The sequence below is a fragment of the Eumetopias jubatus genome, unplaced genomic scaffold, assembly GCF_037043125.1.
Source record: "Eumetopias jubatus isolate StellerSeaLion01/CBP00866 unplaced genomic scaffold, mEumJub1_p1.0 scaffold_16, whole genome shotgun sequence".
Taxonomy (NCBI): domain Eukaryota; kingdom Metazoa; phylum Chordata; class Mammalia; order Carnivora; family Otariidae; genus Eumetopias; species Eumetopias jubatus.
This window is the reverse complement of record NW_028274822.1, coordinates 67,694,948-67,719,329: the sequence shown is the minus strand read 5'-3', so window position 1 is coordinate 67,719,329 and position 24,382 is coordinate 67,694,948. Positions and strand designations below refer to the sequence as shown.

The window sequence follows — 24,382 nt, the reverse complement described above, 5'->3', positions numbered from 1 at the left end:
AAGAAAGAAAACTTTTAGAAAACCAGGAATTGGGGCACCTGGGTGATGCAGTCAGTTAAGTGTCTGACTCGTGGTTTCAGCTCAGGTCGTGGTCTCAGGGTCATGAGATCGATCTAGCCTGGCATCAGGATCCATGCTCAGTGCGGAGTCTGCTTAAGATTCTCTCTCCCTCTCCCTCTCCCTCCGCACCTCCCACTCATGCACACGCTCTATCTCTCTAAAATAAATAAATAAATAAATCTAAAAAAAGAAAGAAAGAAAACCAGGAATAAAAGGAAACTTCCTCAATCTGATAAAAGGCATTTACCAAAAAAGCTACAGCCAGCATCATAATTTTTTAAAATATTTATTTATTTATTTATTTATTTATTTATTTATTTATTGAGAGAGAGAGGCAGACAGATGGGGTGGGGGTAGAGAGAGCAGGTAGAGGGGCAGAGGGAGAGGGAAAGAATCTCAAGCAGACTCCATGCTGAATGTGGAGCCCAATGCAGGGCTCGATCTCACAACCGTGAGATCATGACCTGAGCCAAAATCAAGAGTCGGACACTTAACCAACTTGAACCACCCACGGCACCCCTACAGCTAACATCATAATTAACCATAAAAGACTGAATGCTTTCCCCCTAAGATAAGGAAAAAGGCAAGGCTGTCCACTCTCATCACTCCTATTCAACAGTGTACTAGAAGTCCTAGCCACTACAATAAAACAAGAAAAAGAAGTAAAAGCAAAGAGATTAGAAAGGAAGAAATGAAACCACTCGTATTCACAAATGACATAATTGTCTACATAGACAATCCCAAAGAATCTATAAAATAAAGCCCTAGAAGTATCAGGTGAGTGTAGTAAAGCCACAGGGTAAAGGTCAACACCCAAAAAAGTGACTGTATTTCTATACACTAGCAACAACTGGAGATCAAAATTGAAAGGAAAAAAAAAGTCATTTATAATAGTTCCAAAAAAATAAAATACTTAGGTATAAATCTAAAAAAATACATACAGTCTATATTCTGAAACTTAGAAAACAATAATGAAAGAATTCAAAGAAGACCTACATAAATGGAAAGACATACCATATTCTTGGACTGAAAGACTCAACCTAGTAAAGATACCAATTCTTCCCAAAGGGATATATAGATTTAATGCAATTCCAACCAAAATCACAGTAGAGTTTTTTGTAGTTATAGACAAAGTGACTCTAAAATTTAGATGGGGGCACCTGGGTGGCTCAGTCAGTTAAGCATCTGCCTTTGGCTCGGGTCATAGCCCCACATGAGGCTCCCTGCTCGGTGGGGAGCCTGCTTCTCCTTCTCCCACTCCCCTGCCTGTGTTCCCTCTCTCGCTGTGTTTCTCTCTGTCAAATAAATAAATAAAATCTTAAAAAACAAAAAAGAAGTAAAACAATTGTTAATTTTATACAATATAATAGAATACCTGGAAAACCCCAAAATCAACAATAAAACTTAAAAGAACTCAATGAAGTAGCATGATACAAAATTAACATACAAAAATCAACAGTTTTCACATAAACAAAAAATAAACAGAAGACATTATGATAGAGAAAAGTTCTGTTAGTAATAGCAACAAAGATGATTAAATATTTAGAAATAAAGTTAACAAGAAATGTGCAACCTATGCAAGGAAAATTTTAAAATACTACCAAAAGATACAAGAGTAAAGTTGAACAAATGGAAAGACATCCTCTGTTCTTGGACAGGATTTAACATTATAAAAATGTCAGTTCTCCCTAAGTTAACTTATGAAATGAATGCAATACAAATAAAAACACCAACAAGATACTACACAAGTTGATACTAAAGTTCATATGGAAAAACAAAAATGTACAAATACCTAGGAAAACAGTGAAGAAAAGCTGCAGGAGGGGATGAGCCCTACCACACATTAAAGAATACTATATAAAGCCTAAGTACTTAAAACTGTGGTAGTGGCACATGCATAGAGAAACCATGTTCAGAATTAGACTCGAGTACATATGAAAATGTAAAATATGACAAAGGTGGTATCTCAAATCACTGGAATCAAAATGAACATTGTAACAAGAGTCGCTGGGAAAAATTGGTACCCATTCGGAAAAAGATAAAATTAGATCCTTAACTCACACCATATACATAAATAAATTCCAAATGGATTAGGGATCTAAATGAAAATAAAAGGAACCAGACATGGGGCGCCTGGGTGGCTCAAGTCATTAAGCGTCTGCCTTCGGCTCAGGTCATGATCCCAGGGTCCTGGGATCGAGCCCCGCATCGGGCTCCCTGTTAGGCAGGAAGCCTGCTTCTCCCCCTCCCACTCCCCCTGCTTGTGTTCCCTCTCTCGCTGTGTTTCTCTGTCAAATAAATAAATAAAAAATCTTAAAAAAAAAAAAAAGAAAAGAAAAGGAACCAGACAAATATTAGAAAAAAACATGGATGATTTCCTCTTTAACCCTGTATATGGAAAGTCTTTCTCATAATGATCTAAAATCCAGAGGCAGTAAAAAAAAAAAAATTAATATATTTAACTACATAAAAATGTTTTAAATTGTGCATGACAAAAACATCAGCACAAGCAACAAAAGCAAAAACAAACAAGTGGGACTACATCAAACTAAAAAGCTTCTGCACAGGAAAAGAAACAATCAACAAAAGGAGAAGACAACTTATAAAATAAGAAAAATATTTGCAAAACATATATCTGATCAGGGTTTATATCCAAAATATATAAAGAACTCATAAAATTCAATAGCAAAAAAACAAACAAAACAAAACCCAAATAATCCAATAAAAATGGGCAAAGCACCTGACTAGACATTTTTCCAAAGAAAATAAAATATGGCCAACAGGTCCATGAAGAGGTGCTCATCACTAATTATAAGGGAAATGCAAATCAAAACCACAAGGGGTTATCATCTCACAAACCTGTTAGAATGGCTATCACCAAAAAGACAAGAGATAACAAACGCTAGTGAGAATGTGGAGAAAAGGGACCCGTGTGTGTTGTTGGTGGCACTATAAATTGGTACAGCTCCTATGGAAAATAATGGAGGTTCCTCAAAAAATAAAAATAGAATTACTATATGATCCAGCAATCCCACTTCTGGGAATGCATCTGAAGGAAATGGAAACACCATGTCTGAGAGACATCTGCATACCCATGTTCTTAGCAGCATTGTTTACAATAGCCAAGACATGGAAACAATGTAAGCGTCCATCTATGGATCCATAATCATATGTGTGTATATATATGTACGTACATACATACACACACACACACACACACACACACATACACACACACAATGGAATATTATTCAACCATAAAAAAAGAAGGAAACCCTGCCATTTGTGACAAAATGGATGGACCTTTAGGGCATTATGCGAAGTGAAACAAGTCACACAGAGAAAGACAAATACTATATGATCTCACTTATACGGCAATCTAAAAACCAAACAAACAAATAAAAACAAAACAACCCAAATTCATAGAAGATATCAGATTTGTGGTTACCAGAGGCAGGAGGTAGGGAAGGGGTGGGGAAGAAAACTGGATGAATGTGGCTGAAAGGTACAAACTTCCAGTTATAAATAAGTACTAGGGATATAATGTACATGATAATTAGAGTTAAACACTGCTATATGATTTATTTGCAAGTTAAGAGAGTAAATCCCAAGAGTTCTTATCACAAGAGAGAAACATTTTTTCTTTTCTTTTTTTTTTGTATCTATATGAGGTGAGATGAGATGATGGATGTTAGCAAAACTAATTGTGATAATTATTTTACAATACATGTAAGTCAAGTCATTATGCTATATACCTTAAACTTGTATAGTGCTGTATGTCAATTATATCTCAATAAAATTGAAAAAAGATTAATCAGAAAAAAATGTTTAATCAGAAAAAAAGTCAAAAGTCAACTGATAAATTGGAAGAAAATATTTGCAACATATACTGTAGACAAACACATAAAGAGCTCTTAAAAACTGAGGGAGACAGCATTATTCACAATAGCCAAAAGGTAGAAGCAACCCAAGTGTCCACTCACAGATGAATGAATAAACAAGGGGCTTCTGGATGTCTGTCGGTTAGGCATCTGACTCAATCTCAGCTCAGGTCTTGATCTTGGGGTCATGAGTTCAAGCCCCACGTTGGGCTCCACACTGGTCATGGAGCCTACTTTTCAAAAAAATGTGGTATATACATACAATGGAATATTATTCAGCCTTAAAAAGGAAGGACATTCTGACACATGGTATAATACGTATGAACCTTGAAGACATGCTAAGTGAAATAAGCCAGCACAGACTGACAGTGTGTGATTCCACTTATACAAGGTACCTAAAGCAGTCAAATTCATAGAGACAGAAAGTAAAATGGTGGTTGCCAAGGGCCGGGGGAAGGGAAGAATGGAGAGTGTTTAATAGGTACACAGTTTTAGTTTGGGAAGATGGAAATAAAAGTTCTGGAAGACATATGGTAGTGATGGCTGCACAACAGTGTGGGTGTACTTAATGCCATGAACTGTACACTTAAAAATAGTTTAAAAATTACATTTCATATTAAGTGTATTATACCACAAGCAAAGGAAAAAAAAAACCTGATAGAAAAATAGGGAAACTATATGAATAGACAATTCACAGAAACAGACATACAACTGGCTCTCAAGGATATGAAAAAATGTTCATACTCACTCATAATTAGAGAAATGCAAATTAAAATAGCACTGAGACGCTACTTCTATTGCACTATTGCACTCACAAAAATCCAAATTCACAAAAATTAACAGCATACCATGTTGGAGGTTGTCAGGAAACAGGCACTATTTTCATACCTTGTTGATGGGAATGCAAACTGGCACAACCACTCTGGAGGGGAATTTAACAACAGCTAACAAAATTACAAATGCCCTTCCTTACCTTTCAACCCAGCAATTCGACTTCTAGGAATCAATCCTAGAGAGGTACCTCCAACAATATGAAATACGTATACGAAGAGTTATTCATTCCAGCACTGTTTGCAATTCCAAGAGACTGGAAACAACTTAAATGGATATCGATAGTATAGTGGATGAATACTATGGTACATCCACACAATGAAATAATATGTAGCTGTAAAAATTAATGAGGAAATGTTTATAGCAGCATTATTCATATAACCAAAAAGTAGATCCAATCCAAATGTCTATCAACTGATAATTGGATAAATAAAATGTGGTATATCCATACAATAGAATATCATCCAGCCAAAAAAATAATAGACTACTGACAACAGGATGAACCGTGAAAGCATCACGCTAGGGGCGCCTGGGTGGCTCAGTCATTAAGCATCTGCCTTCGGCTCAGCTCATGATCCCAGGGTCCTGGGATCGAGCCCTGCATCAGGCTCCCTGCTCAGCGGGGAGTCTGCTTCTCCCTCTCCCACTCCCCCTGCTTGTTCCCTCTCTCACTGTCTCTCTGTCAAATAAATATTTTTTTTTAAAAATAAATAAATAAAAATGAATAAGATCTCTATCAACACATATGGGTGATTTTCAAGACATATTTTTAAGTGAAAAAAGCAAACACAATTATCTATAGCATGCCATTTTTCATATACGAAAGAAGAGGATGTAAGAAAATACACAACCACCTGTGCATTTGTGCAAAAGAAAGGATAATCCAGACACCAAAGAGATCAGTTAGCTACAGGGGATCAGTGGGAAAGGGGTGAAAGGTAGGGGAAAACAGGAACAAGGTGGCAGGGGTGGGGGAGGGAGTGACACTTCCCTGAGTATACCTTTGTTACAGTTCTTACTCTTAGAACCACAGTCATGTTTCCCAGTCAAAAAATAATTAAAACCAACTGAGATCTACGGGGAACCCAAAATGAAATACAAACGTTAACAATGAACCTACTGTATTACAAATTACATAACCACACTGAAGGGTATGAGAAGAAAAGAACTAACCTAAGGAACTGTGGAGAATAGTATCTTGATGGGATACTAGAAGGCTAAAGACAACAAGAAGTGTGATTCCAGGTTTGGGTCAGAGAAAACACAAGATGAGTCTGGAACATCTTGAGGTGCCAGAAAATAAGTAAATGCTCCAAAAAATGATGAGGGTTTGTTGAGAAGACACAGCAGCTAACCTGAAGGAGATCCTGAACAAACAAAGCCAGAACAGTGAACAAAATAATGGTAACATTAGATTTTAACCCATGGAATAAAATGAGTATCTATGGGGCCCATACTATTACATATAAATGAGAGAAGGGCTAGCTCTTCCTTTAATTGAATTTGAGTTAATAAATGTAGAAAGAAAGAAACAGGTAATTACCTTTAGGCAAACACCACAGAGACCCACAGATGGATGCTAACTATGGTCAGCGGGCATGAATTTGTGAGAACCAGAATTCCCATCCTTCCAAAGTATTTCCCCCAAGATACTTATTAAAGGGAAAGATAGTAACTTTATAGTATGGAAACCTGGCAGACACCAACTAAACCAAGCAATGAAGATAAATATCACCAGTGATAAGACATATCAGCATCTTGAACTCCTTGATACACTGAGGACAACACAATGTTTGTTATTCTGGCCAAAAATGCATAACCACACATGAATTATGAGAAAACATTAGACAAATCCAAGTTGAGGGATATTAGACAAAGTAACTGATCAGTACTCCTGAAAAATATCAAGGCTAAGAAAGACAAAACTACGTGATCGTTAAGGACTAAGGAGACTAAGGAGCAATAACTAAATGCAATATGGGAAGTTAGAATCATAGAGTGGAAACTAGAACATTGTGCAAAACTGGTCAAATTCAAACTAGGTTTACAACTGGGTTCATAATATTGTATTAATATTAGTTTCCTGTTCTTGATAGTTGTATTATGTTTCTGTAAGATGTTAACATTAGGAGAAGCAGGGTGAAGGAAATAAGGAAACACTGTATTATTGTTGCAACTTTTCTCTAAATCTAAAATTAGTTTAAAATAAACAGTTTAAAAAGAAATAGCCACTTGAGCACTTGAGATTATGTATTCATCATCTGTAAGCAATGTGAGGATGGGGACCATGTCTGTATTATTCACCATAAACCCCAGAAACCCACTAAAAGGAGCCAAAAAAAAAAAAAGCAGCCATTTAATAAAGAAAGAAAATATCTATTCATTTCTCAGACTCCCAGCCCAGTAATCATATTATCCTAGAATAGCACATTTAGGAGTTTAATGTCACAAATGTCCAAACTCTTTAGACCATGGTTTCCATGGCCTTAAGAACACATGATAAAGAACAGCACACCTTAAGTACCTCAGCACCTTGACCCAGTCAGTGATAAGCAGTAGTGTTTCCTGACATGCTCTGGTCTGGGAGTCAGGAAGCTTAGAGTTTAGGCCGAGTTGTGTTATTTCCCGGCTGTGTGGTTAGCTTGGCATAAGAGACCCCTCTCTGAATCTCAGTTTCCTCCATCCTATGAGGTCTTGGGCTAGATTAGGGGTCAGCAAGCTAATCAGCCTACCGTTTTTGTACAGCCTAGGAGCAAAGAATGGTTTTGACTTTTTTTTTAAGATTTTATTTATTTATTTGAGAAAGAGAGAGACACAGAGCACAAGCCAGGAGGAGAGGGAGAAGCAGGCTCCCCGCTTGAGCAGGGAGCCGGATTTGGGGCTGATCCTAGGCTGCTGGGATCATGACCTGAGCCGAAGGCAGAAGCTTAACCAACTGAGTCACCCATGCACCCCAGTTTTAACATTTTGAAATGGATGAAAAAATTCATGACACATGAAAATTATATAAAAATTACATAAGATTCAAATTTCAGTGTCCATAAATAAAATTTTATTGGAGCACTGCCACCCGCCTACCTATTGTCTCTGCCTGTATCCAATGTACAATGCCAAAACTGAGTAGACAGAGTAGGCCCCCTGAGCCTAAAATACTCACTATTATAAATACGCTTATTATATTCACAACATACTATGATATAATTATATTAATATTATAAGCATTATTACACTTAAAACATAAGTTTGCCGACCTCTAAAGGAGACCACTCAAAGGATATTTTAGTTCTAACCACAGTTATGAATCTCATAGAAGGAACTTTAGCTGCATGAAACCCTAAGTCCCACAGTTATGAACCACAGACCCATAGTAACCCAGGCCCCAAAGAGTTCAGTGGCTCCTAAATCACTTGTGCAGACACCTGAGCGTCAATAGGCTCTACCTAACTGGGGTCCTCCTCCTCCTCCTCCTGGGAAGCAGTGCACTCAAGATTTTCAGTCTACGGGTGCCTGGCTGCCTCAGTCGGTAGAGCATGCAACGCTTCATCTCTGGGTTATAAGTTCAAGCCCCACATTGGGTGTAGAGACTGCTTAAGAATAAAATCTTAAAAAAAATTTTTTTTTTCAGTCTAGACTTGGGCTGACACAGTTAGTTGGCTGACTCTGGACAAGACCCTTCACCTCATCTGGGCCTCTGTTTCCACCCGTATAAATGGCGCTATTAACAGCACTCACCTAGCAGGGCTGCTGGGAAGGTGAACTAAAAGGACGTTAAGTGAAGTAAAGGGTTAGCACCGGGCTCAACACCCGGCAGACGCAGAATCAATGGTGGCTCCCGCTGCTGTCACCGAGAACTATTCCCGAGGCTGGAGCCCGTCCTAGGGACCCCAGGGTGACGGCAAGAGCCGTCAAGAGACCCGCGAGGAAGCCAAGAGCCCTGGCCTCGCCGCTCCCGCCCTCCAGCCTCGGTTTCCCCGAATGTGGCACTCAGGCTACCGGAGGCGCTCCCCTCCCCCGCGTCCGCACCGGCCGCGGCCCCGCGCCCACCGCCCCTCAAGCCCGCGCCTCTGCTCCCTTCCTTGGTTCAGCAGAGCCGCGCCCCCACCCGGGGGATGCCCCCAAACCAGCCACACGGGAACTTACCAGGCGTCTCCACGGCAACGGCCGGCCTGCCCCGACCCCCGCGCCGGCCGGCTGAGCGCCTGACAATAAGGCGCGCTCCCATTGGTTTCGGTACCGGCTCCGCTAGCCAATCAGCGAAGGCGCACGCGCCGCTCGCCCCACGGGGCGAGCTCTCGGGGACGCCGGGGACTGCGTGAAGCCGGGCGCGCGAGTGTAAACCCTCCCGGTCCCGGCATTTGGGCATTCGAACTATGGTGGGCTCCGAGCGCCGGCTTGAGGTTCCGACCTCTGTTCCCCCACCTCTTGTAATATTTGGGAAACGCAGAGTTTGGTGCCTGGCCCTGAGCAGTCGCTAAATGTTGGGCGGTGTTACTATTTGTTACAACCTGGGACAGGTGCTCTGAAGGCAATGGAAACTTGGGGAACACTTAGGGGGAATCAGGGTAGAAGGAGCGTTCTCCTTTATATACCCCGTGCCTCACCTCTTTCTGAAGAGGATTTGAAGCCCAAAAGGCACAGATACAATGAACTACTGAAACAAAGATAAAAATCACAAAAATTCAAGATCGGGTAAATGAACGGGCTGAGGAGGGAGTGACAGAATTCCAAACCTGAAAAGAGGAGTCAGCATTGAAAGTTTTCCGGAAACGGCCTCGGCTTGAGAGGTTAAACCCTTGGGAGCTATGCCTTTTAGGGAAAGGTTTTACAAGCGGTGGTTGAAATTCATAGTTGCTTGCGTCCAGCAAAAATGATTTAACTAGGAATGGATACTATGGCTTTCTCTTTGGCCGTCCGTAAAGACGATAAAATCATGGTGAAGAACTCATAGCTTCAGTTCAGAACAATAAAGTTTTGTGATACCCAGGAGTTGCAAAAGTAATGGAGTCATGGGACGCCTGGGTGGCTCAGTCAGGTAAGCGTGTGCGTTCCGTTCACGTCATGATCCCAGAGTCCTGCTCAGTGGGGACCCAGCTTCTCCCTCTGCCTGCTGCTCCCCCTGCTTGTGCCCTCTCTCAATCCCCACCCCCCTTGAATGGATAACTAAAATCTTAAAAAAAAAAGAAAAAGATGGGAAGGGTAGTCCATGCAGCAGGGCGCTGTGTGGCAAGCTTTTGGAGGTGAGAAACAGGGCAGGCCATGCAGGATCCTCAGGCAGCACAGTAATACCAGGGGGCAAAGTTCAGGGCCACAGTGGGGATAATGTGGAGGGGGAGGGGACAGTCGCCCACAGCAAGCAGATGACATCACTCTCACTACAGTGGGGCTAAGACATTTAAGGTGGACCACATAGGAGGCTGCTGCCTTATGTCCCCTCTAGGGTTAGGCCTGAACCCCTCCTTGGGCACTTCAACCATTCATTCAGATTCAATCCATGAACATTCCCTGAGCCCCTCTGGGAAGCAGGACACCCATGTTGGCAAAGGGAATGAGCGACGGAACATTTGGGACAGGGAGCCAAAGGGAAGAACTCCAAGTGCTAGGTTTTAATGAGAGTCCACAGTAGTGGTCAGGTACAAATACCACAAGCACAAGAACACGCCACTGGAAACTAACTTTACCATGTTGACAGCATAGGCTAAAAAAAAAAAAAATCTCAATTTGGCATTTCACAGGTGTACTAAGACAAGAACGATGAGACTTTCAACTCTATAGGTAAACAGAGTGCTCACCAACGTGTCTAAGGGTCATGGCATGTAAACTCTGCATCGAGCATCTGGAAGGAAACTGAAAAGGACACCCTTTGGGCTCCCCCAACCCTGCCCGTATATTCCCTGAAATGTGAAAGCGTGATATAGTATTTAGATGGCAATTGCATTCATTCCTTTTCTAGTGGCAGACATTGCATTTCCAGGCTTGCTATTCCAGAACACGGCTTTTACAAGGTGCACAGCTACAGAGGATTCTCAGCAAGACTCATGGGAGAAGATGGGAGTTTGGGAATGCCCAGGAGAGGTCCCTGAAGCCAAGGTGTTCTGCTCCCCTGCTGGGCACAGCATTCTATGAGCTGCATGGGCCAGCCCAAGCTGAGGACAGGAACATGTATCTGGTCAGCAAAATCTGCAGGAAGACACAGCCTGGGCCAGCTGCCAGCCCTATCAGCCAGCACACGGGCATGGAGAGGAGGACCTCCAGGCTGCACCCTCCACCCTTGGATTTGAGCAGCCTACATACAATACATGAGACAGTGGCCTGGAAGACAGGAAACATCCCACCTCTCAGGTTCCCTAAAGTTCCCACCTCATAAACCAACCCTGCTGCCCAGGGTGACCCAGAATGCCAGGGAGGGGTAAAGGGAGATAATGAAATCATGTTTGAAAAACAAAGGTCTCGGGGTGGGGTGGAAAAAAAAAAAAAGAAAGACGAAGGTCTCTTCCTTTATTTGACACGAGAATGGGGAAGAAGATGACTGTGAGGTCACGGGCACATCTGCATGAAGGAGTGCCAGAAGCTGGTATCCACGAGGCCCTTACTCTGCCAGGAGGCCTCTCTGGAAGGGGCAGACAGCGGACAGATGCATGCCCTGATGCCCATGTGCCAATCATAGGAAAGTCATGACTGTCCCTTTCTTGCCAATCTGCCAGGGCTCCAGGGGGGAAAAGCGGATAATTATCCTTCAAGAGAAAAAAAGAAAAAGAAAAAAAAAATGTTATCAGCTCCTTGGCTAATGCCTTATATTCCAACTCCTAGCTGGGCACTCCTACCATAGGCTCCCAGACCAGCCTGCCTTAACCTAGCAGGCATTTTGTATGCCTACCCCATCCCATTAATGATCTCCCACTGTGGGCCAGCCAGGGGCAGGATGGTGACTGCCCCAGACAACACAGCAGCCTCTATGGTCACTGTATGCTCTGTGGACTCAGAGGGGCAGCCCTCCCACTTCCAAACTGCAGGTTCCCTGGGGGCATGTGCAGTGTCCCAGCCACCTTTGTTTTCTCAAAGCCTAGCTCAAAACCAGGCACAAGGTGACCGCCTCCCCCACCCTGATGTCTATGGAATGAACAAACATGCCCCTTTCACAGAAGTGATGGGAAGTCCCTGGTGAAGAGCAAGATATTTGGGGTAACCTGAAGGGTAGTAGGCGAAGGGTTGGTGTGACAGGTTTAGTTTCCCCATCTGTAAACCTCACAGGGATGGCATGTCTGCACAAAGTGGTGTGAACAGAGGGACAGAGCTTGCATGGATCAAATGGGATGATGCACATAAGGTATCTAGAGATAACCTGGCACGCGGTAAGCATTCACATGTTACATATTGTTCTTACAATTATTATCTCACCCCAACTTGAGGACCAGGTCTGAGCACTCCCAGGAATAACCATTCCTCACCAGTCTTCCTGGGCCAACAAAGGATCCATTCTAGAAGGTTCTTTCAAGCTGCTCATGCTCTTAGTTCCTCATAGGCATGGGCTTGGCTCAGGAATATTTTTCACCCAGAAAAAAACTAACTCTGACACCGAATCCCAGGTTGGGGAGCTGTTCAGGCTTCTTGGGTGATCATTTAATACATTCCCCTCTGTTCACAGAAGAGAAGCGTACAAACCAGAGATGGTTCATTTCCAGGTTTGCCAGGCATCCCCCAGCTGTTCTGGACCCAGAACTCAGGTCTCCAGACATCCAAGCCAATGTTCTTTCCACTACTTCCTGAGCCTCCTGGGAGGCTGGGAGCTACCCGGGACCTAGCTGGCTACAGTCCCAAAGGTCACACAGCCTCAGGACATACCCAGAATTCCTCCCAACCAGCCTGGATAAGTTGTCCTAGAAAATTATTCTTGATTGTCTAAGATGTGAAGACTAAAGGCGGATGATAAATGGCCATAGCTTTGTCAGGTTAATAACGTTCTACCCTACACAGTGCCAAGGCAGATACAGTGCACGGCCATCCCACAGGACTCTGGCAATTGCCCCAGGGAGCTGTTAAAGTAGAGCCTTCCCACAGCACAGATGTTAACAGGTTTGCAAGGCCGCGCCTTGCCCAAGTGTCAAGAGGACCATAGCAGAGTCAGGGAGTCATTCAATTCCGCTACCATTCTGAGGGTTGGACCCACCATCCGAGGGCCCAGGGCACTAGGCCTATCTGAGCAGGGCAAGGAATGCATTTTTCTCCCAACCTTAGAAGGAACTCTGGTATGGGATCACTGCCCCCATCCTCTCCCTGCCCCCACGCACCGATCCTGGCCCAGGTTCAGCTCCTTGGTGAGAAACTCGAAGAATCGGGCGCTGTGGCCACGGTTGTCCTCGGCTGTGCCTACCACACCGATGGAGGAGATGAGGAGTTGCGCGCAGGGCTCCGTGGAGCCGTTCACCGCCATGGCCAGACCTGGTCGCACCGTTACGTTCACGCGCTGCGGGGAACACGAAAGTTTCACCTGAAGCCGGTGCAGGCCGAGTTCGCGCTGAGGACCCGGGAGGACGAGGGCCGACAAGCGCCGGCCCCTGGGGTCAGGGCTAGAGGCTCAGGACGGGGTCCTTGGCGGTCACGTCGGTGTCAGGGCCAAGGAAGGAAGCACGGAGCAGACATGAGGGGTGGGGAGAGTGGGAGGCCAGGGCCTGGCGGGCGGGGACCCCTGCGACGAAGAGCCCGGGTCGCGGTGCGGACGCCAGGGCGCGGACAGAGCCCGACCCCCGGCGGGGTGCTCCCCGGCCCACGCTCACGTCCTCAGGTTTGCTCAGGATGGCTGCAGTGGCCGCGCAGAGCCGCTTCTCCAGTCCTGCGGGCACACGGCCGGCGGGCAAGTTCGTGTCCAGCTCGACGAACGGCATGTCTGGCCAGAAGGAACCGCAGGGCCACAGCAGCAGAAAAAGAACGCACCGGGTGCGGGTCGCTGTTCCCAAGGGTCGCGGACTAGGCAGCAGGGGCGGGGCGCCACGGAAACCAGGCTCCTTATTGGCTGGGCAGGCAACAGCGCCCCCGGATTGGCTGCATAGTCTACACCACCCCTCCTCTGCGGGCGCTGATTTCCGGAAGTCCCAAGGCCGGACGGGGAGAGGGGGAAGAGTGAGGTGTATGACTGTCTCCCAAGCCGACTGGCTGGGCCACGGCCCGGCCCACAGTGTCCCGGCCTCTACCGGCTCCCGACACGCTGGCCGGGGGTTTTCTGGCTTCCTGGGCTGCTGGGTGGTGCAGTCCTCTGCTTCCTAGCCCATATTTAGATTGTTAACCCTGAAAATAAAATAGCCAGTTATTTTACCAGTAAAAATTGGGTTCTTCGAGGATAGCAGAGAATTGCAATTTGGGACACGCAGCCTAAGACAAAACCACAGCCAAGTCCAACCAACAAAGAAGAGAAACGTTTTCTAACGGAGGAGAAGGAGGAGTTGGGACTGTTACAAACAAAAAGTCCGCGGGAATAAGCTGAAAGAGTGTGGTCGCGTTTCAGTGGCTGAGTTGTGACAGTATCGCACTGGCTGGACGGGGCAGGGAGGTTGGGGGTATCTTTCTTTCCTCTGCTGGTAGTATATAGTCTTCTTTCCCTTGGGAATGCAAGGTAGGGTTCTTCCTGTTGGGGTTGCAAAGAGCTGCAAGGAGTAGTAGGTGTGAGAGTTCCCCCTTCTGGCCTCCCGACTTTATTGTAAATGAGGTTTTCTTTATTCCGTTTCACAAAATGGGGGTTTGAACACACCCAAAACATACACACCTGTAGGGGCCTTTCCTGGGCTCCATCCTAAATTTTTTTTTTACTGTGTTGCTACCATTTCCAAGTAAGGTGACTTCTCGTTATATGTAGGGATCTACACTTCTCTCTCTTTTTTTTAAGATTTTATTTATTTATTTGAGAGAGAGAGAATGAGAGATAGAGAGCACGAGAGGGAAGAGGGTCAGAGGGAGAAGCAGACTCCCTGCTGAGCAGGGAGCCGGATGCGGGACTCGATCCGGGACTCGATCCGGGACTCGATCCCGGGACTCCAGGATCATGACCTGAGCCAAAGGCAGTCGCTTAACCAACTGAGCCACCCAGGCACCCAGGAATCTACGCTTCTCTTGACCAGGAGCCAGGTGACACTTGTGAGTTCAGGTGGGGCTGGGCAGAGAACCTCTGGCTCACTGCATCCCTACCTGGCCCTGAAAGACATCTGCCTTTGTGGCCTCTTGCAACTGCGGCAACCTTGTCTCATAGTGAAGTACTGTCCATCAAGGGATGAAAGTCAGATCCTAGTCGAATTACCAGCCATGTTTACAGTACCCTATATTTTTATGGTCAAAACAAAATGTGTCACTCAAAACATGGAAATCTGGGGGTGGCTGGATGGCTCAGTCAGTTAAGTGTCTGCCTTTGGCTCAGGTCATGATCCCAGGGTCCTGGGATCTAGCCTGGTATCAGGCTTCCTTAGGGAGTCTGCTTCTCCCTCTGCCTCTGCCTCTGCCCTTCCCCCCGCCCCCCCACCCACTCTTGTGAGCTCTCTCTCTCTCTCTCTCTCTCTCTCTCTCTCTCTCTCGGAAATAAATATTTTTTAAAAACATGGAAATCCTGTTGATATGGCTAAACATGGCACTCTCATCAGTGTTGCAAACTTGTTTGACTTGTAAATGAAAATGCAATTGAAATTCTGTGGGTGTATATGAATAATTTCAATTACACTTCTAAAGTCCTATATGAGTGTGCACATTAGAGGAGCCTTGGGGCGCCTGGCTGGCTCAGCCGGGAGAGCATGCGACTCTTGATCTCAGGGTTGCAGGTTCAAGCCCCATGTTGGGTGTAGAGATCACTTAAAAATAAAATCTTAAAAGAGAAGGCAGGCAGTCTGAGAGGCTCTCTGTTCATGACCCTGTCCCATTAGCAGTTTATTGGATGACTAAGATATCAAAGGATCTAGGACACAAGACAGGTAGATTCTAACAGTCTTGAGGAGAAAGGACGGGGACAGGTGGCAAGTCTGGGACCCAGGATGGGGCACAGGTAAGACAGTGGCCAGGTTCTGAGTAGGCTTGGGAGAGCAAGGCCTCTCAGTGATGGGGTTTTGGAATATAGGTGAGGTTCAGTGGGGGTGGTGTCGGGAGCACACAACTAAGAAAGAATTCTTGAGACGTCTTTGGTGCAAAATGATGGTTTATCAAAGCATGGTAACAGGCCCCATTGGGCAAAAAGCTGCAACACTGGGGTTGTTAGGGGTGGCTGATTATATACCATGGGGTTGGGGGAGGTCAGGAAAAAGGTTTCAAGAGAACTTTCATATGCTAAGGAGGACCTACAAGATAGCGGAGGCCTTGCCATTGTCAAGTTAAGGTTGTTTTTCCCCTCTAGCAAGGCATTAACATTAAGACAGTTGGGAACTTTCTGGAGGAACATTACATTCTGCCCACTTCAAGTACCTGTCGATGGGCTGCAGGTTATAAGGATATTCAATTGTATTTGCATTCCCTTCTGGAAGCTATTGCTGAGGCTTTTGTAAGTAAACTGAGGGAGACTCAGGTCTTGCAGGATTGTGGTCTCCAGTTAACTATTTGTTTTTCCTTTTGGGCATTCAGGAGTGCCTGAGGAATGTCACATATATCCCATGGGGGGCGGGGGTATGGGGTGTCAGCTTCTGCTTTGTCCTCAGCTTGCCTTCTGTTCCCTCAGCAGCAGCAGCACCCAGAGTGCCAGGAACTAACCTGGGACTTCCCTCCCTGCAAGGACCTTCAGAAACCAGCCCTGCACCCAACCCACCTGTGGGAGACAGCATCACCCCAGAGGACAGAGACCTAAGAGAACAAGGCCATGCCTGATTCAGACATCTCTTCACCAGCGTGACCCCCATCTATGACATGTGCTCAGTTGAGGGGGTGTTGAACCAGCTTTGTTCCAGGGTTGAGGGGAGGGAGGCACTGGGGCTAAGGAGTCTGGGGGGCGGGGGGGTGTCACCTGACTTGGCCTGGAGCTGAGGAAGTCAGGGAAGCCTCCCTGGAGAAGTGAAAGGTGACAAATGCCTAAAGACCAGAAGGGGCACCGGGCAAAGGTGAAGACAGGCCCCATTAGCAATGAAAACAGCCTAAGCCAAGGCCAGGAGGTAGAGGTGGGAGCTGGGAGAAGGAGTCTAAAAATGATGGGCTACTGTGTGCAACTAGAAGGGAGTGCCCTGGAGGGGTGGGCAAGGCCTTGAATGCAAAGTTCAGTGATTCATACTTTAGCCCCAGAGCAGTTCAGCACCATGGAAAGTTTCAAACACAGGAGAGCTGGGGTCAAATATGTGTTTACTAAGCTCTTTCCAGGGGTGACACGAAGTCAGAGTGGAAGGGGCGGGAGTGGAGTGTGGAAACAGACAGAAGAAGGAACGAAGACCTGATGCTTGGAGGGAACCAGGGACCAGAGACTGGAGAGTGTGTCTTGCTCACAGCCTGGGAGGGACAACTCCACCTCTTCATTCTGACAACAGGGTCTCCATCATCTCTGCAAGCCTGGCCTTCCACTCACTGCAATAAACACTGCACGGAGGGCTTCAGCTTCTCCTTTATGGCCGGGTCAGCTGGAGGCAAATCCTCAACCTTCATGACAGCTGCATGTGCCTCCTGAAAGAGATCCTTCCCCACCTCGGCCTCCACACGTTGGCGCCATGCAGCCAGCTTGGGTCGGCTTCTGAAGACTTGGCAGCCAGCACTGACAGGCTATGGGGAGAGGAAGCCAAGTGGAGGGGGTTGGCATGGTCAAGCACAAGCCAGGATGACCTGGTTGAGTAATTCCCCAGGGTGGATTTTCCTTCCTTGGCCACAACATGTAATAAGCTGGATGTTCTCTGGGAGACACTGGGAAGCTTCTCAGTATTGCTGCAGGATAGGTCTGAAGCCCCATTTTACAGATGAGAACACTGAGGCTCAGAGAGGGGAGTGACTTGCCCAGGGTCCCACAACCAGGAAGGGCAGCATTGGCTCCCTCCCAGGACACCCCACTGCCCAGTGGACCACCCCATGGCACTCACATGCATCAGCTCTGTGATTGCCACCAAGTCAGCCACTGAGATGTGAGGTCCAGCAACGAAGTCCTGGTCCTTTAGGAACTTGTCCTCAAGCAGCTGCAGGCACCTGTCCAGCTCAGCCAAGGTAGATGCCAATGTCTCAGGGGGCACCTGTTCACCCAGGAACACTGGGAACATCATCTGCTAGATGGGCAGGCAGAGAGAGGGCTTAGGGTCTGCTCAAAGCCTAGCCTAGTTCCTGCTCTCATCCAATCTACCACCAGGCCTTCAAATTTCTCCTCACTCTGACCCACTCCTTCCACCCATGGCCAACACCAGCCCAGGCGTCATCTTCTACTCCAACATGGACAGCCTCCACTCTCCCTAGGTCCTCATGCAAGGCAGCCAGTGGGGGGAACTTCTGGAATCCCCGTCTGCCCATAACACCCCCTGCATAAAGCCTTCCATGGCTCTCCACTACCCTCACCATGAAGGCCTCAACCCAAGGCCCCTCCTCAGTGCAGCAGTCACCCTCTCCCCACTCCCCACCTCCTCTTCCACCCCAGACTTCTCAAATGGGATGATGCATGTGAATCCCTCTGGGATCTGGTTAAAGTGCACATTCCTCCTAATCTGAATGCCCGGGTGGTGCCTGAGACTCTGCATTTCTTTTTTTTTTTTTTAAGATTTTATTTATTTGAGAGAGAGAGAGACAGAGCAAGAGAGGGAACATAAGCAGGGGGAGTGGGAGAGGGAGAAGCCAGCTTCCTGCGGAGCAGGGAGCCCGATGCAGGGCTTGATCCCAGGACCCTGGGATCATGACCCAAGCCAAAGGCAGACGCTTAACAACTGAGCCACTCAGGTGCCCCAAGACTCTGCATTTCTAAGTTCCCAGGTGGTCTGATGCTCCTGGTCCCTGGACCACAGTTTGAGTACCTAAGGTCTATACTCACTCTGTTTGACTTCTCTCCGTTCTGCCTTCAAACCCACCAGGCTCCTGCTCCTACCAGCTTGAAGGGGTTCCTCTTCTAGCCCCGAGAGGCTTGAGGAAGACACTTCTAAGGTTATAGAAACCTGCACTTTGCTCAAGGGCCCTTCAGAACAGTGGTACTCTATCTGCAGCAGAGTATGAGCATACCCTTCTCATGCTCCCTCCCATGAACAGGGCACCCACTGTGTGCCAAGCCCTTTGTAAGTACCTTACAAATAACAATTCAGAGCACACATCTCAAAAACATCCGTACATTTGTTGGGTAAAAATGGTATGGGTGTGCTGTTTTAGTGTGCATTTACTTGATTCTTACTTAGGTTAAATGTATTTTCATCCACTTAATGACCATTTCTCTCTGTTCTTCAAGTAAATCTCCACTGGTTTCCTGTGCCCATTTTTCTCCTGTGCCTTTGTTTGAGGGCTTTCTGAGAGCATCTTAAATACTAAGAATGTTACTTCTTTCAGGGGCAGCTGGATGGCTCAGTTAAGCATCCAACTCTTGATTTGGGCTCAGGTCATGATCTCAGGGTGGTAAGATGGAGCCCAGTCGGTCAGGCTCCACGCTCAGTAGGGAGTCTACATGAGATTCTCTCCCACTGCCCCTCCCTGCACCCAGTTCATGGGTGGGTGCGTGTGCATGCTCATGAGTGCTCTCTCTCTCTCAAATAAATGAATCTTTAAAAAAAATGTTACTTTTTTTTTTAAAGATTTTATTTATTTATTTGAGAGAGAGAGCGCACAGAGGGATGGGAAGAGGGAGAAGCAGACTCCCCGCTAAGTAGAGAGCCCAGTGCAGGGCTCGATCCCAGGACCCTGAGATCATGACCTGAGCCAAAGGCAGATGCCTAACTGACTGAGCCACCCAGGTACCCCTTTCTTTTTTTTTTTTTAAGATTTTATTTATTTATTTTAGAGAGAGCAAAAGCAGGGGGAGGAGTAGAGGGAGAGGGAGAAGCAGACTCCATGCTCAGTGCAAAGCCTGACCCAGGGCTTGATCCCAAGACCCTGAGGTCATGACCTAAGCTGAAATCAAGAGTCTGATGCTTAACTGAGCCACCCAGGCGCGCAAAATTTACTTCTAACAAATCTTTGCCAGTTTTTTGCTTGTTTTAAGTTTAATCCTTTCCTCCTTACACAAAATGTCATTGTATGTGTAAAATCTATTAGGCTTTTCTTTAAGTCTTTCAGTGTTTTTAGGCTTAGAAATCCTTGAATACCCAGAAATCAGATCAACTTTATTGAAATGATGCCTCATTTCTTCCTAGTTTGAGATTTTTCTGATTCCCAGCAGCTCAGGAATCGGCACACTGGGGGAAGTCACTCCCTGGCTCTGCCCTGGCTTCCCCTCTGGGAAACAAGTTGGTTGGACTAGAGTCTCTGGCATTCTAGAATTTGGTGTTCTAAGGCCTCAGGTCTGAGCGGAATTTTTTTTTCAAGATTTTATTTATTTATTTGAGATAGAGAAAGTGAGCGAGAGAGTGAGAGAGCACAAGCAGGGGGAGTGGCAGGCAGAGGCAGAGAGAGAAGCAGACTCCCCGCGGAGCAGGGAGCCCGACATGGGCCTCAATCCCAGGACTCCGGGATCAGGACCTGAGCCGAAGGCAGACGCTTAACCGGATGAGCCACCCAGGCGCCTGAACAGAATTTTTTAAACCGGAAGCACTGTCCCTTGAGCATCCTCGAAGGGTCCCCGTCCTGCCATAGCTCACCTTCTGCCACATGGCTCGAGTGCAGCTACTCCGCAGGGCTGTGTGCTGCCAGGCTAGGTACTCGTCCACACGGGCACGGGCCTGCAGGTCCTGGGGGTACCAGTGGTCGGGGACCTCATACTTGCGACTCAGATACAACAGGATGGCCACACTGGGGGACATGGAGGGGGTGAGGAACATGTACTAGTCACTTTTCAGCCACTCCACAGGGGCTAGGCCCCAGGTGGAGGCTGGCCCCCACTACTCACATTTCCCCAACTCCTATGGGTGGAGCATTACACTATCTCTGCACCATGATGCAGAGTAGGAATGTGAGGCTCAGAGAAGTTAGGTGACTGCCTAGGGTCACACAGCTCTACACTGGGTCATCCTATCATCTGAACTAAGGGCACCGAGTGAAAAACAAAATGTCTTGGGATTTCAGAAGGAGGGTGATGGGTACTCAGAGAAAGCTTCCAGGAGGAAGGGGGGCCCAACATGGTTCCTGAAAGACAACAGCAACTCAGCACTCCCCACCATATCCCGTGCATGGTCACGACAGGAGCAAGGCCAGCTGTCCCTTCACACTCCCTGGGGCTGGGACAAAGCCTCCCAGGTGATGGGTCACTGCTTCCCACCCTGTCCCACTCTCCTCTCTACCTGCCCAAAGCCTCCAGCCTCCTCCCCCAGGAAGCCCTCTCTGACCTCCTCCCCTCCCCTCTCCCTCCACCATGTCTGGCCTGTGCATCATGTCTGGCCAGAGCACCATGCCTGCATGGATGTTGGACTGTCCAACGACCAGAGGTTCTGAAGCCAAATGGAACGTGAATCTGGCTCTACCGCAGAGGTACTATGTGCCCTCAGTAAAGGATATCACTATTCAGTCACCAACCTGGAAGCTGGCCTGAGTTCTCATCTCTCCCACCTACCTCCATCTCTTCAGCACACTCTTGGGCTTGACCTTCAAGGGCAGTCAGAACTGACCACGACGTCCCCCTGTACCACCACCTTGATCTGAGGTCCCAGCACCTCTCTCCTGGATTAGCATAGTGCCTTCTCACCCCAGCCAGAGGGATCTTTTAAAACCTAAGTTGGATCTTAGCTCTCCTCTGCTTGAACTCCTGCAATGGCCCCATCTTACCTACAGTAAAAGCCAAAGTCTTCCTGGCCCCACATGCTCCCCTCCGACCTCATCCCCTGCTTACTGCCCCTCCCTCACCCCAGCCACGCTGGATGTCTTGCCTCTTCAACCCGTCCCCCAGGCATTGTCCCACTTCATAGCCTTTGGCTTTGCCGTTCCCTCCAGCCAGAACACTCTTCCCAAATACCTTGCTCCTCTGTTCCTGTAGGTCTCTGCACAGATGCCTCCTCCTCAAGGGGCCCTTCACTCAACATCCTACTCAAAATTGCACAGCCCCCCACTCTTAACCTATTTATTTTCTCCATGGGTTACACCTTACAGAGATTAGCAGTCCTCCCTTCTAGAATATGAGCTCCAGGAGGCCAAGGGCTTAGAATTGTTCATTGCTTTGGCACCACAGCAATGGTTCTTGGCCCTGGTGGGTGCTCAGCAAGTAGCCACTGAAGCTCTCTGGGTGCTCTCTTGACTCCCAGGGCAATAGTACTTGCCCCCAAAATTTCTAGAAGTGGTAGGGTACAGCTACTCCTCAAAATTTAGCTCTCTGCTCTCCTTCCATCTGGGGGCTGGGTTAGCAGAGAGGAGGCCTGGAAAGAGGCTGGGCCCTGTGACCTTGGGCAAGCCCCTCCTCTCTGGGCTTCAGTTTCCTCCTTTATACTATGGGCTGGAGGGGCGGGAGGGGCTGGAGGGGGGGATGCCATGACTTCAATAGCTCCTCCTAGCCCCAGGCTCCTCTGCCTGGTGGGGCTACCACAGGTGCTCAGGGCACACAAGCCGTGATCCAAGCCATCAGCAGTAGATACACGGATGGCTGACTGGTCTCACAAGGCCTGGGTAGCAGCCTGGGGACCTGATACCTCTCAGCCAAAGTGAAGTCCCCGTCCTTCAAGGCTGGCACCTTCTTCAGGGGATTCACCTGGGCAAAAGCATCACTGTGCTGCTGGCCTGTGGGAGAGAGCAGTGAGGCTGGTGAGAACTCTGAGCCCCCCCCCCCCGCCGAGGACTCTCCCCACTGCCACCCCAACATCCAGGCCCCAACTTTCTGAGGCCCCTATCCAGGTGGGCAACAGGAAAGAGACCACTCTACTGGCCACCAGATCACAGACCCTGACACCACCAGAGGCCGACCCTTCCTGCGTCCAGCCCCACTGGGAACCCGGGCCAAGCAGCATCTCAGCTTGGCCATGAAGGGAGGGTGAGTCCCTGAAGCTGGAAGTCACCCCCCAACCCCAGCCCCAGCCAATTCATCCATATGTCAGACACTCCAGTCTCCTCCTTGGGCTCTAGGCTTGCCCCTGAAATCCATCTTCCTAAGCTGGCCGGGTGCCCTGTCCACACCACACCTGCCCCCAGCCCTCAGTCCAGCCTCATTCTCTCCAGGAGCTCCCACCCTCTTCAGTCACCCAGGCTCCAGCAGCTCAGCTCTTCTTCCTGTCCGGTGCCAAACTCTCAAAACTCCTTCCCCAATGGGGGTTCTCAGGTCTGTACACTTCTGCATTCCTTGAGCTGGGCCAGTGCTGGAGGGTACAATTACTGTGTGCGGAGTCACACGGCCTCTGTGGAACCAGGCTCCAGCCTGGCCATAGGCTCACCTGTGGTTCTCTTTGCCCTTCTCCTGGGTGAAGAGAATCAGCCCTACCCATTTTCCCTCCAGAAAATGCCTCTGTGCCCAGGCCCCAACCCAAGAAGGGCTGGAAAGGTGGAGCAAGGTGGCAGCATAGCACTTGGTGGCCCAAGCTGGGGGCACCAAAGACAGAAGGTGGGCAGGCTCAGACAAGGAGAGATCTCCCCCCTGGCCTGCCCAAGGGTAGGCCTGCTGTCCCAACTGTCCTGCGGTCCAATTACAGCCCTGCCCCTCCACTGGATCCTGTAAATGTGGAGGCGAGGTAGGCAGGCCTAGGTAGAAGTAAAGAGACCATTTCCAGGTGGAACCGCCTTCTTCTGCAGGCAGCTGCAGACATTCAAGAGATGCAGGCTACTCCAATTCAGAAATGAGGAGGCAGTTTCATTGTTTTCTCCAAGCCCGGGGGCGGGGAGGTATTGGGGCACTCACTCCACTTCCCCACACTTCCCCTTCCCGCCCCCCAACCCACGCCCCCCACTGCTCCCTCTCTCGGCTCTGCTCCCTCTCAACCTGTATTTCTTTTTAAAGATTTTATTTATTTATTTGACAGAGAGAGACAGCGAGAGAGGGAACACAAGCAGGGGGCGTGGGAGAGGGAGAAGCAGGCTTACCGCGGAGCAGGGGGCCCAGCGCGGGGCTCGATCCCAGGACCCCGGTTCACGACCTGAGCCAAAGGCAGACGCTTAAGACTGAGCCTCCCAGGTGCCCCTCAACCTGTATTTTGAAAAACGTTTCGTATTCACTAGGCAAAGATCGGGGCTCTTGAAAAAGACACAACCAATAACCGATTACACAGTTTCCGTACTGGAGAGTGTCACCTCCAGTCGGTCTGCCGCGCCGGCGGGAGGGGGTCCGTCAGCACACAGGCGACCCCGACCGCAGGGCCTGCCTCCCTGCCAGGCCAACCTTTGAGCAGCTCCACCGAGCGCAGCTCGAAGGGGATGCCGTTCTTCTTGGCGAAGATGTAGACGGCGCGGGAGGGCTGGGACAGCAGGTCCAGGTAGAGCTCTAAGCCCATGGCGGAAGCAGCGGACCACCCCCGGGGCCGCGCCCAGGGTATAAGACCGGGAACAGAAACGGCCAGGCCACCGAGCCTATGAGGGCAATCCGGGGGAGAGGGGTTGGGGTGGGGGGTGGGGGGCGTCTGAGCCCCGCCACACCCTCCCCGCCCACTGGATGGCTC

The 24,382-nt window shown here is 48.1% G+C and overlaps 3 protein-coding genes across 8 annotated transcripts in view; all 3 read right to left on the bottom strand.

Annotated features, from left to right (window-relative positions):
* Nucleotides 1–8,978, bottom strand: part of CABIN1 (calcineurin binding protein 1) — a 151,558-nt gene extending 142,580 nt beyond the window's left edge. For 3 of the 4 annotated variants that reach the window (XM_028094169.2, XM_028094172.2, XM_088019652.1), the window contains exon 1: nucleotides 8,913–8,978. The gene's annotated coding sequence lies outside the window, so the exon portion shown is untranslated. The remainder of the gene's footprint in view (nucleotides 1–8,912) is intronic. The other variant, XM_028094171.2, reaches the window with a different exon arrangement.
* Nucleotides 8,979–11,253: 2,275 nt separating this feature from the next.
* On the bottom strand, nucleotides 11,254–13,755 carry DDT (D-dopachrome tautomerase). The gene is made up of 3 exons (XM_028094158.2): nucleotides 13,544–13,755; nucleotides 13,058–13,233; nucleotides 11,254–11,503 (listed from the first exon to the last, which is right to left on the bottom strand). The coding sequence occupies exons 1-3, from the start codon at nucleotides 13,649–13,651 to the stop codon at nucleotides 11,431–11,433; spliced, it is 357 nt and encodes a 118-aa protein (XP_027949959.1). The 5' UTR covers nucleotides 13,652–13,755; the 3' UTR covers nucleotides 11,254–11,430.
* A 2,948-nt stretch (nucleotides 13,756–16,703) lies between these two features.
* LOC114201477 (glutathione S-transferase theta-3-like) lies at nucleotides 16,704–24,217 on the bottom strand. Of its 3 annotated transcripts, XM_028094152.2 has the most exons (5): nucleotides 24,106–24,217; nucleotides 22,433–22,520; nucleotides 20,459–20,609; nucleotides 17,783–17,959; nucleotides 16,704–17,471 (listed from the first exon to the last, which is right to left on the bottom strand). In XM_028094152.2, exons 1-5 carry the CDS (start codon nucleotides 24,215–24,217, stop codon nucleotides 17,277–17,279), a joined length of 723 nt encoding a protein of 240 aa, XP_027949953.1. In that variant the 3' UTR covers nucleotides 16,704–17,276. The 3 variants fall into 3 exon arrangements, with proteins under 3 accessions (XP_027949953.1, XP_027949956.1, XP_027949954.1); XM_028094155.2 differs by lacking the exon at nucleotides 24,106–24,217 and having other exon boundaries at nucleotides 17,783–17,962; nucleotides 22,433–22,516; XM_028094153.2 differs by lacking the exons at nucleotides 22,433–22,520; nucleotides 24,106–24,217 and having other exon boundaries at nucleotides 17,783–17,962; nucleotides 20,459–21,646.
* Nucleotides 24,218–24,382: the final 165 nt, after the last annotated feature.